At 42.5% G+C, this 16,392-nt stretch overlaps 2 protein-coding genes across 11 annotated transcripts in view; one reads left to right on the forward strand and one right to left on the reverse strand.

The window, feature by feature from the left end:
- EIF4ENIF1 (eukaryotic translation initiation factor 4E nuclear import factor 1) overlaps window positions 1-6,168 on the forward strand; it is a 40,424-nt gene extending 34,256 nt beyond the window's left edge. For all 6 annotated transcript variants that reach the window (XM_081122869.1, XM_081122865.1, XM_081122867.1 and 3 more), the window contains exons 15-19: window positions 836-920; window positions 2,562-2,694; window positions 3,884-4,228; window positions 4,670-4,834; window positions 5,426-6,168. In XM_081122869.1, the coding sequence (XP_080978995.1) occupies window positions 836-920; window positions 2,562-2,694; window positions 3,884-4,228; window positions 4,670-4,834; window positions 5,426-5,667 (970 nt within the window). In that variant the 3' untranslated portion in view covers window positions 5,668-6,168. The remainder of the gene's footprint in view (window positions 1-835; window positions 921-2,561; window positions 2,695-3,883; window positions 4,229-4,669; window positions 4,835-5,425) is intronic.
- Window positions 6,169-9,408: 3,240 nt separating this feature from the next.
- The window catches only part of DRG1 (developmentally regulated GTP binding protein 1), a 36,508-nt gene continuing 29,524 nt past the window's right edge, over window positions 9,409-16,392 (reverse strand). For 4 of the 5 annotated variants that reach the window (XM_081122873.1, XM_081122872.1, XM_081122874.1 and 1 more), the window contains 5 exons: window positions 15,722-15,891; window positions 13,451-13,581; window positions 11,929-12,096; window positions 11,549-11,671; window positions 10,152-10,465 (listed from right to left, as the gene is read on the reverse strand). In XM_081122873.1, coding sequence (XP_080978999.1) covers window positions 10,366-10,465; window positions 11,549-11,671; window positions 11,929-12,096; window positions 13,451-13,581; window positions 15,722-15,891 — 692 coding nt within the window. In that variant the 3' untranslated portion in view covers window positions 10,152-10,365. Of the gene's footprint in view, window positions 9,520-10,151; window positions 10,466-11,548; window positions 11,672-11,928; window positions 12,097-13,450; window positions 13,582-15,721; window positions 15,892-16,392 lie in introns of those variants that run through there. The other variant, XR_013997792.1, reaches the window with a different exon arrangement.

Below are 16,392 nucleotides of genomic sequence, written 5' to 3' on the forward strand. Positions count from 1 at the left end.
TATATATTCAACTGTTTCCTGTTTTCTTCCAAGTTAAGGCAGAATGAGTAGAATGTCTCAGGAGAGAACACAAGTCCGTTCTTTTAAACTGTTCTTGGGAGGCCTGGGATCAGCCTTGTGTGCAGACCAGGATTGGTGGGGAATGCTGCATGTAACTAGGTCTTAAAATAGCTGAAACTGTTGGTGTTGTATTTGATTTGAGCCAGTGTCTCACAGAGCATCAGTTCTGTGCCAGGCACTGTGCTAGTCAGTGTTGCTCCCTACCCTCTGGAGCACAGCCTGGACCACAAAATGAAATCCCTCCCTAAGTCTACTTCACTGGTATAGTCTACAAATAAACTATACACGAGCCGTGGATAACCCTACATTCCGAAGGCCTTCCCAAGGCCTGTAACTGTTCCTTCTACCTAAATCATTGATCTCCATCTTGTAGCTTCTCATTGGTCACACCCAGTTTAATGCAGCTCCTTACCAGTGAAGCTTTCCCACAGCCCCTTCAATAGAAGTATCCTGTCATTCCTTCTACCCCTCAGTTTGCCATTACACCTTGGTACCTAATATCTGAATGCCTTGGTTTGTTCTAGGTTAATAAGCATCTCCCCCACTAGACAGGAGTTCTTGCAAGGCCCAGGACCATGTTTCAGTAAGCTTTTGTCTTCCCTCAGAACTTAGCATGTGGTGTTGCATATTTAGACACTTAGTAAATGCTTGGGAAGTTGAATTGGATAAGGGAAAGGGATGTTAAAGTGCTAGGCTGATCTTGAGTATTTTGTGGTTTCAAGACTTAAGAGTTTGAGCAGCTTGGGGCTTACACTGATACTTGGTTTGTTCACAGGCAACAGCGAGTGACGAAGTCACCAGCACCCGTGCATAGAGGGAATTCCTCTTCCCCTGCCCCTGCCGCCTCCATCACAAGCATGGTCAGTGACCTTTGCCTTTGTGAATGACTTCTAGGATTCTAGGTTTCTCCTTGTTCGGTTGTGCCTATGTTGTATCACTGTAACTTAAATGTCCTTGAGTTCCTTCCACAGGAATAACTGATTTAATAGTCTTTCATACCTATTGATGAGATTTTCCCCTTTCAGTCTGTTAGGGTTCTAGTTAAAGGCCCTACATTGGGGGAAATGTGTTCCAGCAGATAGCGAGTATAGGCTGGAATACACAGGTGATATTGTAGTATGTTCAAACAAGTGAACAATTGGAGTGGGGAAGACAGGAACAAAGACAGGAGGTGAGGTGAATGGGGTGACTAAAGTTGGATCATGGGGAGTCCAGTGAAACATGGCAAGTTCACAAATTCAGATACAGATCTGATATTGCTGGAACAGAAGGGCTTGCCTATTTGTAGAGACAAGATTAATTTTACAACTGACTCATGTGCCAGCATTATTTTTTTTAAGTTTCCCCACAGATTTTTTTTCTAAATATATTTTATTGATTTCAGAGAGAGGAAGGGAGAGGGAGAGAGAGAAACATCAATGATGAGAGAGTCATTGATCGGCTGCCTCCTGCATGCCCCCTGCTGTGGATCAAGCCCACAACTTGGGCATGTGCCCTGACCTGGAATCAAACCTTGATCTCCTGGATCAGAGGTCGATGCTCAACTGCTGAGCCACGCTGGCCAGGCTCCCCACAGATTTTTATCACCTAGTTAAAGCTGAGAGATGTGGGGAAAACTATTACTCTTGTGTTCAGGACCCCAAGTAGGTCTTTGCACTAAGCACCTTGAATGCAGGGTCCAGAAGGAGCTTTTCTGTTCATAATTTATGCCCTGTCTCCTGCTATCAAGGATTTGGGTTGGTTAATGAAAAAAGTTGCATGCATGGTAAAATCGTCAAAGTAGAAATCAGCAGTGAAGAGATGGGAACAAATGACCCCAAATGGTGAATCCTAGTAGCTGAAGAAAATATGAATTTTGAATTTTCTAGTAGGAGTATGACAAGTCCTTGAATTATGTTTCGTTCAGTGTCATTTGTTTATAATGCTGATGAGATGCTGTAGATATAACTTGTTTCTATCAATTAGCCTATGGTAAAATTGGTTTCATTATATGTCATTTAGCTCAAAGTCACAGAACCTATCAATATCGGTAAGTGAGGACTTGCTGTATAGAGAAATTTAGGCTCTGAGGTTGTCTCTGAAATGTCCTTTCCTCGCTGGAAGTGTTACTGCTCCAGGGCGTACTTCTGGCCATGTTCTTCCCCTTCCCAGCCTAATGCCCTGGCTGGGGAACTGGCAGCGGCATAGGCAGGTCCCCATTACCACAGATACAGGCAGGTAGGTTGAAGCTCTGTGCTTTAACTACTTTTATATACAACTAAGTCTAGGTTTTTATGAAAGTGAGATGCGAGCAAGGGATGATGCATTGGGCCACCATCTATTTGGCCTATCCTGTTTCTTTACCTCTAGTAGCTAGAGACCAGAACATTGGTGTTGGCCTCTGTCACATGTAGCCAATAAGGGAACTCTTCAACTTGCTGAGTAGTTTGGCCAGTTAATCTTGCCTTGATTAGCAAAAGGCATTTAGAAAATGTGCTAATACAAATCATTGTACTCTGCAGCTTTCTCCTTCCTTCACCCCTACCTCAGTGATTCGTAAGATGTATGAGAGCAAAGAGAAAAGCAAGGACGAGCCAGCATCTGGAAAAGCAGCTCTTGGTGACAATAAAGAAGACACTCACAAGGCCAGTGAAGGTACTGCAGAGCTGTTGAGGGTGTACTGCCCAAGGTGGTATGTGAGAGAGGGAGCACGGGTTTGAGTGCTGACCAACCTGACCTGATTCTCTGCAAAGCACTGGGCAAGATCCCTGGCTGCTCTAGACCACATTTCTATGTTTGACAGTGAGAAGGGTTGGGCCAGCTCATAGTGACTTAGCCACTTGAAAACTCTGACCAACCTAATAGTGGTATGAGTGCTAGTATTAGACAGGAAGGGATGAGCTATAGTTTCAGATTCTTTAGTATGAATTATTAGTACATCTACTTGGTAAATTAATATAGTTCAACCAGTTTTACTTCTGAAAGGTTCTCTCCAGTCTATGGAGACTTAAGTTTCCAACAAAAGCTGTGCAATGGATGAAGCATATAGGAAGTGTACAAAGCCTTTTAGAAGTACATAAATATTGAGAGGCTTTTAGAAGTTGTACAGTTGAGATTGTTAAGGACATGGTGAAACATTCTGGTAAGTTAGGTTTACACAGGTCTAGAGTATTGGTATAAGAGCTTTTTGCCTTAGAGGAAGTTGTTGGGGGAGGGGGAGGGTAATCCTGTCGCTCTAACTTAAAAAGAGTTAAGATTCCTTCACCAGACTGTAATTGCTATTTGAACTTTCTGTTACGATGGATTTGCATAATTTTACTTACTTGATTTTTATCTTATGCTTTTAAAAAGCATGTTAATCCCAAGCAGCTAACTAGGACAGGACTTGCTCCCACACAGATCCAGACCACAGCCATACGGGCAGAGCAAGGTACCCAGCTGAGTTAGACCACCAGACCTGACATGCCAGGCTCACTTACCCAATAACTATAACTGGGTTGAAAGGATTTTAAGAATAAAAATGGGGGCTTAAGAGTTATACTGTTTTTTAAGTTCAGAGCCTTTGGGTTTTTAGAGTGCTGCAAAGATAAACTCTGTTCCAGCAAAGTGTTGAAGACTGGAAAACTTGGGGTCTGCTCCCAGTTCTGTCCCTGACTACTTGTATGACCTTGACTAGGCCTATTCCTAAGGCAAACTGATGTTCCCTTTTTATGCAGTCCTCTAAATTTGTTGAGGGGAATCAAAGATTGTGAGCTTTCCAAAAAATTAGGTACTGGATCATTGGGAGGATAGTGTTTGGGAGAAGTTTGCCAACCCCAAAAATATTCTGTCTGGATCCCTACAGAGAACCTCTTGTCATCCAACTCTGTGCCCAGTGCTGATCGAGACTATTCTCCCACTACAAACCCCAAACTGTCAACGTTGCAGCGGTCTTCATGTTCCACCCCACTGTCCCAGACCAACCGTTACACCAAAGAACAAGATTATCGACCTAAAGCAACTGGGAGAAAAACACCCACCTTGGCATCCCCAGTTCCAGGAACACCTTTTCTCCGTCCTGTCCACCAAGTTCCCATTGTCCCCCATGTCCCAATCGTTCGGCCTGCTCACCAGCTTCACCCAGGGTTGGTCCAAAGGATGCTGGCCCAGGGAATACATCCACAGCATCTTCCAAGTTTGCTCCAAGCTGGTGAGTTTCTGACCTGGCATGACAACAGTTGCTAGAACTGGTAAAGTGCTGTGCTGTGGTTTTCATCCCTAGAAAGATGTTAGTGGAGTTTTTCATCTAACTGGTGGGCAGTGGTTCCAATCCAGTCCACCCCTTAGTCCAGGGGTAGGGAACCTTTTTTCTGCCAAGGGCCATTTGGACATTTATAACATCATTTGTGGGCCATACAAAATTATCAACTTAAAAATTAGCCTGCTGTATTCTGTCAAATATTTAATTAACTCACCCCTAATGTGATGGCTGGACCAAATGATTCCCCATCCCTGCCTTAGTCCATTAAAAGATTAGGAAGCTAGATTGAGCATTTTTCACTCTTAATAAACTTTCAGATCAACAGCACTGCAATCAAGCTTGGAAATCTCCAGGTAGATTATTTCTCATCAGTTTCTTCCTTTCCAACAGGTGTGCTTCCTCCTGGGATGGATCTGACTCATTTACAGGGAATATCTGGCCCAATCCTGGGTCAGCCCTTTTACCCTTTACCTGCCACTAGTCACCCTCTCCTAAACCCTCGTCCTGGGACACCTCTGCATCTGGCAATGATGCAGCAGCAGCTACAGCGTTCAGGTGGGTTGAGGAGGGTTCAGGAATGGGCCAGGTGAGCTGGGTGACCTGAATATGAATAGGCTTAAAGCTTTGGACGAGTTCCCAGTGAAGGGGATGGATTGACACTGACAATTCATTAACTTATTCTGCAAGACTGGGATAAGGGTATAACCAGAGACTAGGATGATGTAAACCAACCTCTGCAGGATTTGGAATTCCTGTTCCTGTAAAACTGGGAGAGCCAAGTGTGCTCTGGCATTTTTTTGTCCTTTGCCTCATTGGAGAGGGGGCTGAAAGTCCTTCCAACAAAGGTTCAACATAGGGGACTGCACAGAGTAGATGCCCTCTCACCAGCTAATGTTAGTTCTTCTGTGATGTGGCTGCTTGCTGTGGGAAGTAGTGGTCATGTCATTTAGGATGGGTTCTCAATGTGGGTGGCGGCTTCTGAATAGCTCAGCTTTCCAAGGTCTACTGGCATTTTGCAAAGGAATTTCCTAGAATAAATCATCAGGTAAAGAATTGTTTGGAGTTTTAGGGGTAGAGTTGAGTGAAACAGGGCCTGATGTAGTGGTTTCCCCTTCCTGCTCTAACCCTTCCTTCTTATCCCCACAGTTCTTCATCCTCCAGGCTCTGGTTCCCAGGCAGCAGCTGTCAGTGTTCAGACAACCCCACAGAATGTGCCCAGCCGATCGGGCCTGCCCCACGTGCATTCCCAGCTGGAACATCGCCCCAGCCAGAGGAGCAGCTCCCCAGTGGGCCTTGCCAAATGGTTTGGCTCTGATGTGCTACAGCAGCCCCTGCCCTCCATGCCTGCCAAAGTCATCAGTGTAGATGAATTAGAGTATCGACAGTGAGCAAGGCAGGCAGGCTCACCTAACCCTGGACCTGTGGTGGTACCCTGGTCATGACTGCTTGGTTTACAGGCTTTTACTTTGGAGCACCCTGTGCAAAGCTGTTTAGGAGGCCTAGGCATCTGGTGTGGTCTGCATGATTGAAGGATCTTAACCAGTTAATGAAAGCCTACATGGTCTGAATACAGGATGCACAGTGTTGTCAATGCCAGAAATAATCTTTCTTTTTTTGTAAGATATGTGAATGAAGTGTTGGTGTCTTCACCAGGAGGTGGCACCTAAGGGTTCTGAGGAAATAAATGTATAGACCCTTATGTACAGACCTGTGTATAAACAATTTTTGTATATACGTATAGGATAGCTTTTTTGAACTTATACAGCTGTACATAAAAGTAGCTGATAGTAGTTATGCCTGTGTCAACAGTTTGGATTTTTTTCACTTGTACATTTGGGACTTTTTTGTTGTTGATTAAAGTTGCATATGCGGTGTGTGAGTGAAGTGAATGGCATTATTGTGTTTTATTCCTGAATTCCTTCCTCCTCATTTCCAACCAGCTCACCCATGAGGCTCAGTAGGTTCCTTGAGAGAAATGAAGTTTTAATTTTTCTTTAAAACCATGGCACTGAACTTTATCTCATTTAGTAAGAGAATTTATGGCCTTCTTTCTTGAGTTTTGACCCTATAGGCAGCCTTGTGGCTAACAGCAGATTTTTTAAAAAAAATATGTCTTTATTGCTTTTAGAGAGAGGAAGGGGGAGAGAGAGAAACATCAATGATGAGAGAGTCACTGACCAAGCTACCTCCTGCATGGCCCCTACTGGGGATCGAGCCTGCAACCCGGGCATGTGCTCTGACTGGGAATCAAACCTTGATCTCCTGGATCATAGGTCGATGCTCAACCGCTGAGCCACGCCGTACCGGGCAAGGAGCAGTTTCTAGATTGAACCTACCTAGTAAACAATTTGTTTATCGAGTAATCATGCATGTGGTAGTTTCTCCCAAACAAATCCATGTTTACTGGAGCAAAAGTAAATAGTTTATTGGCATCCTGTTTAGCTCTAAGTCCCCTATAGGGAAAAACAGGGCCTCAATTCTGATTAAATCAATTAAAGTCTAATTTTTTCCATACAGAAATTCCCTTGAGATTCTGATGCTTATGTTAACTGATTCCTTGTGTTTTGTATCTTGTTCCTCAACTCAATTATTTTCATTGTTCACCTTAATTACATGCACAGCATTGAAGAGGATTCTCCCAGAATACTATAGCTATGGTCTTGAATCCCCTTTTCTGACTGAAGATTTTTCAGTCCTACTGATCTAAGGTGATGACACTTATACTTCTCAAGCTCAACTGAATTTTCCCAAGTTCTCGATACATGCCCATTTATGGCCATCAAAGCTATTTTGACTTTATGCTAGAGGGTCAAATAATGAGGCCATTTTGTGATTCACAGGTGAAAGACAAGGTGGTTGGGTTTTGACTGCAAGAGGAAGAAAACAACCTGAGTCTTAAGTGTGAAAGGTATTGCTTATAAACCTGGAGCTGCCCACTCTGCCCTATACTTCCAGGAACATAAGAAAGCAGGTCACCTTTTAACCTGGCTTTGTGGATTGAGCATGAGGTCTGTCTCTTCTGGGTACAACTTCATTATCCTCCTTCCCATAGGATTTTCTCTGTGTGATTCCTCAGATTCAGAAAATAGACCCTATGTTTAGAATTCTTTTGAATTCCCTAGGTAAAAGTTAAATGTACAGATTTTTAACTAAACAGTTTTGGTGTATAGGAGGGAGTGGATGGAAGAAGAAGTTAATGCAGTCTTCCAGGAGCTAAGAGCCATTATCAATTGGGGGAGGGGAGTAAAGTAGAATACAGCCCGGCCTTCTTTCAGAAGATAGCTATTAGCTATTGTCTTATAAGCCAGGCTCTATTACGATGGAAAGGAAGTCAGGTCCACTAGCCCTTCTTTGTAAATTAAAGAGAGAAGCACAAACACAACCCAGGAACAGTAACTTATAGGAGTAAACTGATTCTTCAGTAATTCTATTCCCTTTACCGACAACTGATTCAAGAATGAGCATGTGACCAAGTTAGGCCATGAGACACAAGTATAACATGCCTGGGCAGCTTCTGGGAAATGGCTTCCCCAAAAAATAAGACTCAGCCCTCATTATCCTCTGGCTGCTGATGCAGACCCTGGGACTGCAGCAGACATTCTGTGACAGGGGAACCAGTTGCCCAGCAAAGCCAGCAATCTGCAGTGGAGTGGACGGAGTAGCTTAATTTTAAGAATCTGGCCCAGCGGGGTGTGGCTCAGCGGTTGAGCATCAACCTAGGATCCAGGAGATCCCAGTTCAACTCCCCATCAGGGCACATGCCCGGGTTTTGGGCTTGATCCACAGCAGGGGGTGTGCAGGAGACAGCTGATCAATGACTCTCATCACTGATGTTTCTATCTTTCCCTTTCCCTTCCTCTCTCTCTGAAGTCAACAAAAATATATTATGGGGGGCGGGAGAATCTGGATACTCAGTGACAGCTGCCATGAGCACATCTGAGCTCCAGACAATTTATGTGAGAGATCAAGTTCCCTTCCTTTTCAGTTAGTGTTTGTTATTAAAATATAGCTAAAAGGATTCTAACTAATTAATGGTACAGATTAGTGAGTCTGCTTATCAGTGATAAAGAAGATCAGGAAAGAAAAAACATGTAATAGCACAGGAAATTGATGTGTCACAGCCAAACCACTATGAAAGCCTTTAGAATGACCTCCTTGGTGGCCCTACCCCAGGCAGCATCCCTAACACAAAACTGTACCCCTTTCCCAGAACTCCCAAGTCTGAACCCAAAAAGAGAAAGGAAGGGTAAGATAATGCACTCAAGTACCAGGGGGCAACTGATGGGGTGAGGGGAGGGTACTGAATAACGGAATGCCTAATCAAAACACATCCTGAGGCCTTAGATAACTGGATTTCAGCAACCTTCTCTCCCCAACATCCTGGAAGAGCTAAGTTCTTGCTCAGTGAAAGTGAATCTGTGGATGAGGATTCCCCCCAAATCCTATAAATGCTCTGGCTAGAGAGCAAACCTCCCTGGAAATAGCATAGCTCAGAAAGCCAATGTTTCTCTGAAGAGTTAGGCTCCAGAAGTATGGCCTCTATCATGAATGTACCAGTGATATCAAGGCAGAGTGACTAGGACACCAGGCCTGAGGGGCTTATCTTCTGGGTCTGGGGACAGTGCTAAGCCCAAGCTCCAGGAAGACTATCAGAGGGAAACAACTGTCACCAAGAAAGCAAAAGAAACAAGTACTAGAAAAGCCTGAATACGTGTATAATTCCACATCTGCATCTCTCACAACCTGCTAGCTCTAGCTCACTTCATCTATAATCAAACTCCCTCCTGCAAATCTGTTTCCCTTCCTGATTTTCCCTTTTTTATCAACCCTGTAATCCATAATGAAATCATCTTTGACTTCTCTTCCTCTAAAAAGCAAGTCAGTCACTAGTTTTAAATTTCTCCTCTGTACCTACATGCCCACACCCTCCCTCTGTCCATATTCTCACTAGCCAGTCCACCACAAAAATTTTTGCCAACTTCCCATTTTCAGAGCAACCTCTTCAAAATCCCTTATTCCCAGCCCAAAACCTGATAATACCCTTAGTAGCCTCTCAAGTAGTCCTGATGCCATCCCTCCTAACCTAACTTCCCACCTCCATACATAACACATTATGTATATACACAAACCTGCTCTGATCACACTGGTTGCCTCACTTGCAATGTTCTGCCTCCATGCCTTCACCCAGGTTATGTGGTTGAGGCCAGGACTGCCATGGGGGTTCAAGCAGAAAGGCTGGGCTACAGGAAAGGAGACACTTAGTGGCCCACCTGGCAGCACGGTTCAGTTCAACATTCAGCCTAACAGTGATAGACAGCTGTTCTCTGACTAGGGCAGACAAGGAGTCCAGGTAAAGGAAAGGGACCAGTGACAAGAGTCAACATTCACCAAGTACTTATATGCCAGATACTGTGCTAAGCATTTTACAAGTACCATATCCCTTAATACTAACAATCTCCACTCTAGTAAGTGCTATTATTATTTCCATGTTATATGAGGAAATTGAGGCTTACAGAGGTTGAGGTTCCACAGCCAATTAGAGGTGAACCGGCAATTCAAACTCCAATATGCCTGGTCAGAGTATTTTACTCAATTGCCATACATCATCTCCCAAATGGGCTAGGTTTGCAAATAAGCAGTTAACTTCCAGTCCTTCAGCATCATCTAGGAAAGACCACTTGAAAGGACTGAAGGCCACACCAGTTGGAAGGGTTTCCCATGATTAAACATCAAATAAGATGTTACAGTCACATTCTTATCCAGTTCACACTCAAGACCAAGTTCCCAAGCACCCCTTATCCAGCTGCCTCACTATACATGCCCATCCACATTTAGTCCACCCCAAAACAAATTCTGACAATGACACATGAACTGCACATAGCCAGCTGGCCTACAGGTCCTTTATGCAGTTCAACACACAAGGTGACACTAAGTTAAGACAAGTGAAGATCCAGTTTGGGTACCTCCATTTCCCTCCCCTGAATCCTGATCCAGTGGCTGCCAAAGCCAGAAGGGGCTTGGGGCAAGTTGCTTGGTCATGGGGAAAGCAGCAGTGGTTGGCCAGCAAGTGAGGGAGGGGGAAGGTTTCACTTCTTCACAATTTGAATGACATCCTCGTCCTCCAACGTATGGTCTTTACCCACTTTTTGAGGATTGTGTTTCACAGAGAGACCCCAGACCAGAGCACTGTATGGAAGAGAAAAAAGAACAGTAAGTATAAATAATCACCTAGCTTCTTTCCTAACTACTTGAGTGCCACCTTTCTGCTCAGGTTTAGCATTTCAGCTCTTAAGAGCCACAGTCCTGCAACAGCCAAGAACCCCTCTCCCCAGTCAAGAATCACACACAAAACTCGGAGGTTTTAGCTTCCCCAGTAATGTGGCACACTAGAGCCCTCACATACAAAGTAGCAAAGACTTTTTGGAAGTTGTATAGTTCCTCTTGTTGCAGTGCCAATTTAGAAAGAAAAAACACAAATGAGAAGTGTGACAAGACAAGCTTAAAATTAAGAAAGCATGGGTTTGCCCGGCCGGCATGGCTCAGTGGTTGAACATCGACCTAGGATCCCAGAGATTTGAGGTTCAATTCCTAGTCAAGGCACATACCCGGGTTGCAGGTTCAAACCCCAGCAGGGGGCGTGCAGGAGGCAGCCGATCAATGACTCTCCCATCACTAATTTCTCTCTTTCTCTCTCTCTCCCTCCCTCCCTCTTTTTCTCTCTCTCTCTCCCTCTCCCTTCTTCTCTCTGAAATCAATAAAGGCATATTTAAAATAAATTTTTTTTACATCAATGAAAAAAATATCCTCGGGTAAGGATTAACAAAAAAATAAATAAATGTTAAAATTAACAAATGAATAATGAGATGCTCATTGTGGGTTATCGTTACCTGTAGGCCCTCTCAGCAGTAAAAAGTATGAGAAAGAGACTGGGGGGGTTACCATTGCTTAAGGTTTAGAGGGGTCCGGACTGTACCCAGTGGAGGTCAATATGATGCCAGCAGGGAAAATTAACATTTGTGTTTGCTAAGATGAACTAACAAATAAAGTCAGAGCCCTCTGTACTGTCAGCCCTTCTAACCAGAATAGGCTTCTAGAGCTCTTCCTGCTCCAACTTCACATAGTTTTAAGAAGGCACTGCAGAGTTCTAAATCAAACAAGCATTTCAGCAACTCTCCTGATGACCGATTTCTTTAATGCTCTAAGAATTTCTAGTGAAATCAGTAGCTCACAGGGAAAAGAAGTCACCACATACATGCCCATGTTACTTACTATTTAAATTCTTTAATAAGATTTTTGTGAATCTTCATGCAGAAATCCTCCACTGTCGTCCTGGAGTAAGGCAGCACCACTGGGGATGTGTAATCTGGCAACTGGCCTTTGGGTTTGGTGTAACTAAAACAGAGATGAAGCAGAGGTTGCCTAATTCTTGGAATGTTTCATGTGCTAAATGCAAACCAATCCTCCATCACTCTGAGAATAAATGCAGATAATAGCCAACTTGAGAAAAAAAGTGTCCTCAATACGGCCTAGCAGATAGGAATTAATTATATCTCCAAAAAGACATTATGTTAATGAGCTCCAGAGGATATCACTGTAGGACAGTCTGGTTTAATTCCCAAAGCAATATTACCCTATCTACTAAGACTTACATCCTCACAAGTTTCAGATAGTCCCAGATCTTTTCCAAAAGGTCATCAAAATTCCAGCGGTGATGAGCAGAGATGGGTACACAGTGAGGTACTTTATAGATGATATCCAACTCCTCAATGGAGATCTGATCGATCTTATTTAACACGTAGATACAAGGGATATAAACTCTATTAAAGAAAAACAGGACATTAGTCTGGAGCTATTGACAAGGCTGTCAGTTTGATGATCAGTACCCCTTCACCCAGAACCCCAAATCAGAGACTCTCAAAAGGGATCATAAGACGCAGATCAACTCACACACACAAAAAGCTTCCTACCAAAATAAAGTCGAACATACAAAAAGTGAACTATAGGTAACAAAACCCAGGCCCTAACTCCAGCCATGCAGCTGAGAGAACATGCTACAGTGAAAAGAACACAAGTTTTGGAGTCACACATACTGAATCTACTTGTAGCTCTGTCACTTTTTAAATATATGTCCCTGGGCAAGTCTCAGAGATGATTTCCTACGAAGTTCTTTTAAGAATTGTAAGAATGTAAGTATATTTCTAATAATATATTTCATGATAATTTTTAAAGAAAAAAAGTTTTTAATACAGTATCTGGCAATGTTGCAATCCCAATGTCCAATCAATGTGGCAGCTAAGGTTAGTAATAATTAGGCAGGCCACAAATTCTCAGGCTTCAATTGCCTCACTTATAAAATGCCTAAATCAAAGCATTGGCTTTATTTTCAAATGAGGATCAAATAAACTGATCCAACAAATAGGAACAAATGAACAGGAAAGCAACAAGAAAATATTATATCCAAATGCTAGGAATAATTTCAACAGTGGTTTCAATTATTATTCAGTTTCAAATATTAATACGAATATTTCATGGATTAGGGTTTCAGCTATGTACCTTTAGGTTGGAGAACAGACACAGCCCGGCCTGCTCTGAGTTCTGTAGGATAACCTATAGGATTTCTTACTATATCTTTATTGATTTCAGAGAGAGGAAGGGAGAGAGAGATAGAAACATCAATGATGAGAGAGTCGTTATTGATCGGCTGCCTCCTGCACGCCCCTTGCTGGGGATCAAGCCCACAACCTGGGCATGTGCCCTGACCGGGAATCGAACCACGATCTCCTGGGTCCTAGATCGATGCTCAATCGCTGAGCCATGCCCAGCCGGGCCTTACTATAGGATTTCTCACACGGATTAATTCTGGAAGCGAAGACTGAGAAACTACTCTCTTCAACCACCATATGACACAGAGCTTAGGGGACAGCCTAGTTCAAAGCAACTAACTGAAATGGGGAATCTGACCATCATAATCAAATTTCAAAGCAAAGAGGATATTAGAAATCAAGACCAACCCTTCATTTTACAGCTAAAGAAACCAAGGTCCACTAATATTTCAGAGAGTAGCACAACTGGAGTTAGAATCAATGTCTGCCGGATTCATGATTCAATGCTGTTTCCATTAACAGGCTTCAAATTCAAACTCGGGCACCAGACTGAAGAGTCGGTCCATACCTGTTTCCTTCCACCACATCAATGAGGTCATCCGCTGTGGCATCGCTACGCAGAGTCACATCGGCATTATGAATTTTGTATTCAGCCAGAATGCTCTTCACAGTTTCAGCATCCAGCTCACTCTGAGGGCACTGAATGGGCAAATAAGACCATGACTGGTCAGAGAGCAAAACAATCTCCCAAAAGTATCCATTGATGAATCTGTATAACCCTAGCTAAGGTGCAAACTCATTTCTAAAGACTGCTATCCTGGATGAGAGTAACTGACTTTTAGTAGGAAATACTTAAAAATTAAAAATCTTTTCAAACTCTAAGGAAGGTGTTATGGGATGAATAGTATCCCCACAGCCCCCACACAAATTCATATGTTGAAGTCCTAGTATCTCAGAATATAACTTTTTGGAGATAGAGTCTATAAGAGGTAACTAAGTTAAAGACATATGAGTAGGCTCTAATCCAGTGTGACTGATGCCCCTACACGAAAAGGAGATTAGGAGACAGACACAGAGAGAGAAGAGCACATGAAGACACAGAGAGAAGGCAATCTACAAGCCAAGGAGAGAGGACTCAGAAGAAATCAACCTTCCTCATACCTTGATCTCAGATATCTAGCCTCCACAATTAACAGAAAATATGTTTCTGTTATTTAAGCCACCCAGTCTATGGTACTTTATTATGGCAGCGTTATCCTGAGATATAAAAATATTGAATGCTCAAATTCAAATACACTGACAGGATAATGGAAAGGATCTTTTGGACAGAACAGCTTAAACCTATGCCACTTAAATTGTCTGGACCTCTAGGATGTTAAATGTAGGAAATTCTCAGTCCTCAGTTATACAACTTAGAAGCAGCATTCGACTGTATCTGATCACTCCTCCTATCTGAAACACTTTTACTTGGCTTCCAATATTCCAAACACTTGTGTTTTTTCTTCTCCTTTGTCTGAGAAGTGTTATTGCTGATTCTTCCCATCTCCCAACCTCTAATCATTGGGCGGTGGGAGAGGGGCACAGGCTTAATCCTTGAACCTCTTTCCATGTATACTCACTTCCTAGTGGTCTCAGCTAAACGTATGACTTTCAAGTTAATAACCTCCAACTTCATACCCCCAGCCCAGATCATTCCTCAAATTACAGTTTAACAGCAACACTTGGATGTCTAATTGGCATCTCAAACTGAACATACTGATTTTCCCCTCCCCTCCAAAGTCCCAAAGTCCCACCATTTTAGTAATAAGAGTACATTTTCTAGCTTAGAACAAAAAACACCACCACCCAATCTTCTTTTTCTCTCACAGCCCACATCCAATTCACGTGTAATTCCTATCAGCTACTTTCAAAACCTTTCCACAATCAACCACTTTTTATCTCCATCACAACCTTGGTGTAAGAAGCTTTCACTTCACTAGCTTATTGCAATAATCTTTTAAATAGTTTCTCAGCTTCAGCTCATAATCCATTTCAGTTGGTTCTCAACAAACAGCCAAACTGATTCCAGTAAAACCTAAATCAAATCATGTTTACTCCACAGAATGGAACCCAACCAGCAGTCACCCAACTCCTGAAAGTAAAAGCACATTATTCTATGACTTCATCTCTTACTATTCTCCTACTTGCTCACTGTTCCTCAAACATGCAAAAGCATGCTCTACCTCAGAACCATGAATGCTTCCTCTACATGAAATGCTCTTTCCTAAGATACCCATTTGGTTCACTCTTTCATATGAAGACTTCTCTGATCAACCTACTTAAAACTGCAACCCTCCCACCACAACTCTCCATCCCCTTTCCCTAGTTACTTTTGTCCTCAGATTCATCATCATCTAATATACTATATTTACTCAATTTCGTTTGCTACTTTCCCCCATTAGTATATAGGGCAAGGACTTTTGTCTAATTTGCTCCCTCTTCCATCTACTTCCCAGAGCCTAAAACAATGCTTGACCCACGGCAGGCACTCTATTAATCTCTGTTGAATGAATAAAAACATGACACTGGCAGTCATCTACTTCATGCAAGCATCAGATTGGTCAATACTCCCATACCACCTCAAACAGATAAGCCAAAAGATGAAATGAAATGGAGTTGCAAAGGTAAATCTGAGACTAACTCTTATCCTACGCTTGATTCTTGTCAGTCATTACAAGGTAACTGTGTTACTTCAATTAGTGCTAGAAGTCAGGTAATTTCCAAACGCCACTGTCCCTTAGCTCATCCATTCCACCCCCATATCTTTAGCAGCCTGCCCCATATCACCTTCTCCACTTACAGTGGCTGTGAGATTAATGCCTCCCTTATCCTTCTTCTTAAAGCCAATGTTGGGAGGTTTGCTGTTCAAGCGAAGGCCAAAGCCTTCCAATTCATTTTCAATTATCTTCTTATGTCCCAACGGTTTGAGGACATCCAGAACAATCAGGATCAAATTACACGTTCGGGCCACTGAAGAATTAAAAAATAAAAATTATACCCAAGCAAAGTTCATTAAAGATTTAACGAATACAAATACTCAAAAGTGGGGGGGAGTTCCTGCACTTAAGAGACAAAGGATGTTTTTGTAAATACACAGACACATGAGAAGTTCTTAAGATTAACAAGGATTTATGCCAGAAGTCAATTTCTAATGTATGCCTTGTTTTCTACTAGTGTGTCTAGAAGATGTGTCAACATCTAGATTCATTAGTATAAAAACAAGTCAGAATGAAGATACGAACAAGCAATCACCTAAATCCATGAAAGTTTTAAAAGATTTAAAACAGTAAGAATTCTAAAAGAATAAGATTATCGGGTTAGCATATTTTAGTCAACTTAATGAGGCATAATTTACAAAAAATAAATGGTGCTCAAATTAAGCATATGGTTTGATAACACATATATATACCTATCTAATCACCATAGCAATCAAGAACATTTCCATCACCAATTTTATAAAACAGCTAAATT

Source organism: Miniopterus schreibersii (genome assembly GCF_964146895.1).
Source record: "Miniopterus schreibersii genome assembly, chromosome: 20".
In the NCBI taxonomy this organism is placed as follows: Eukaryota; Metazoa; Chordata; class Mammalia; order Chiroptera; family Miniopteridae; genus Miniopterus; species Miniopterus schreibersii.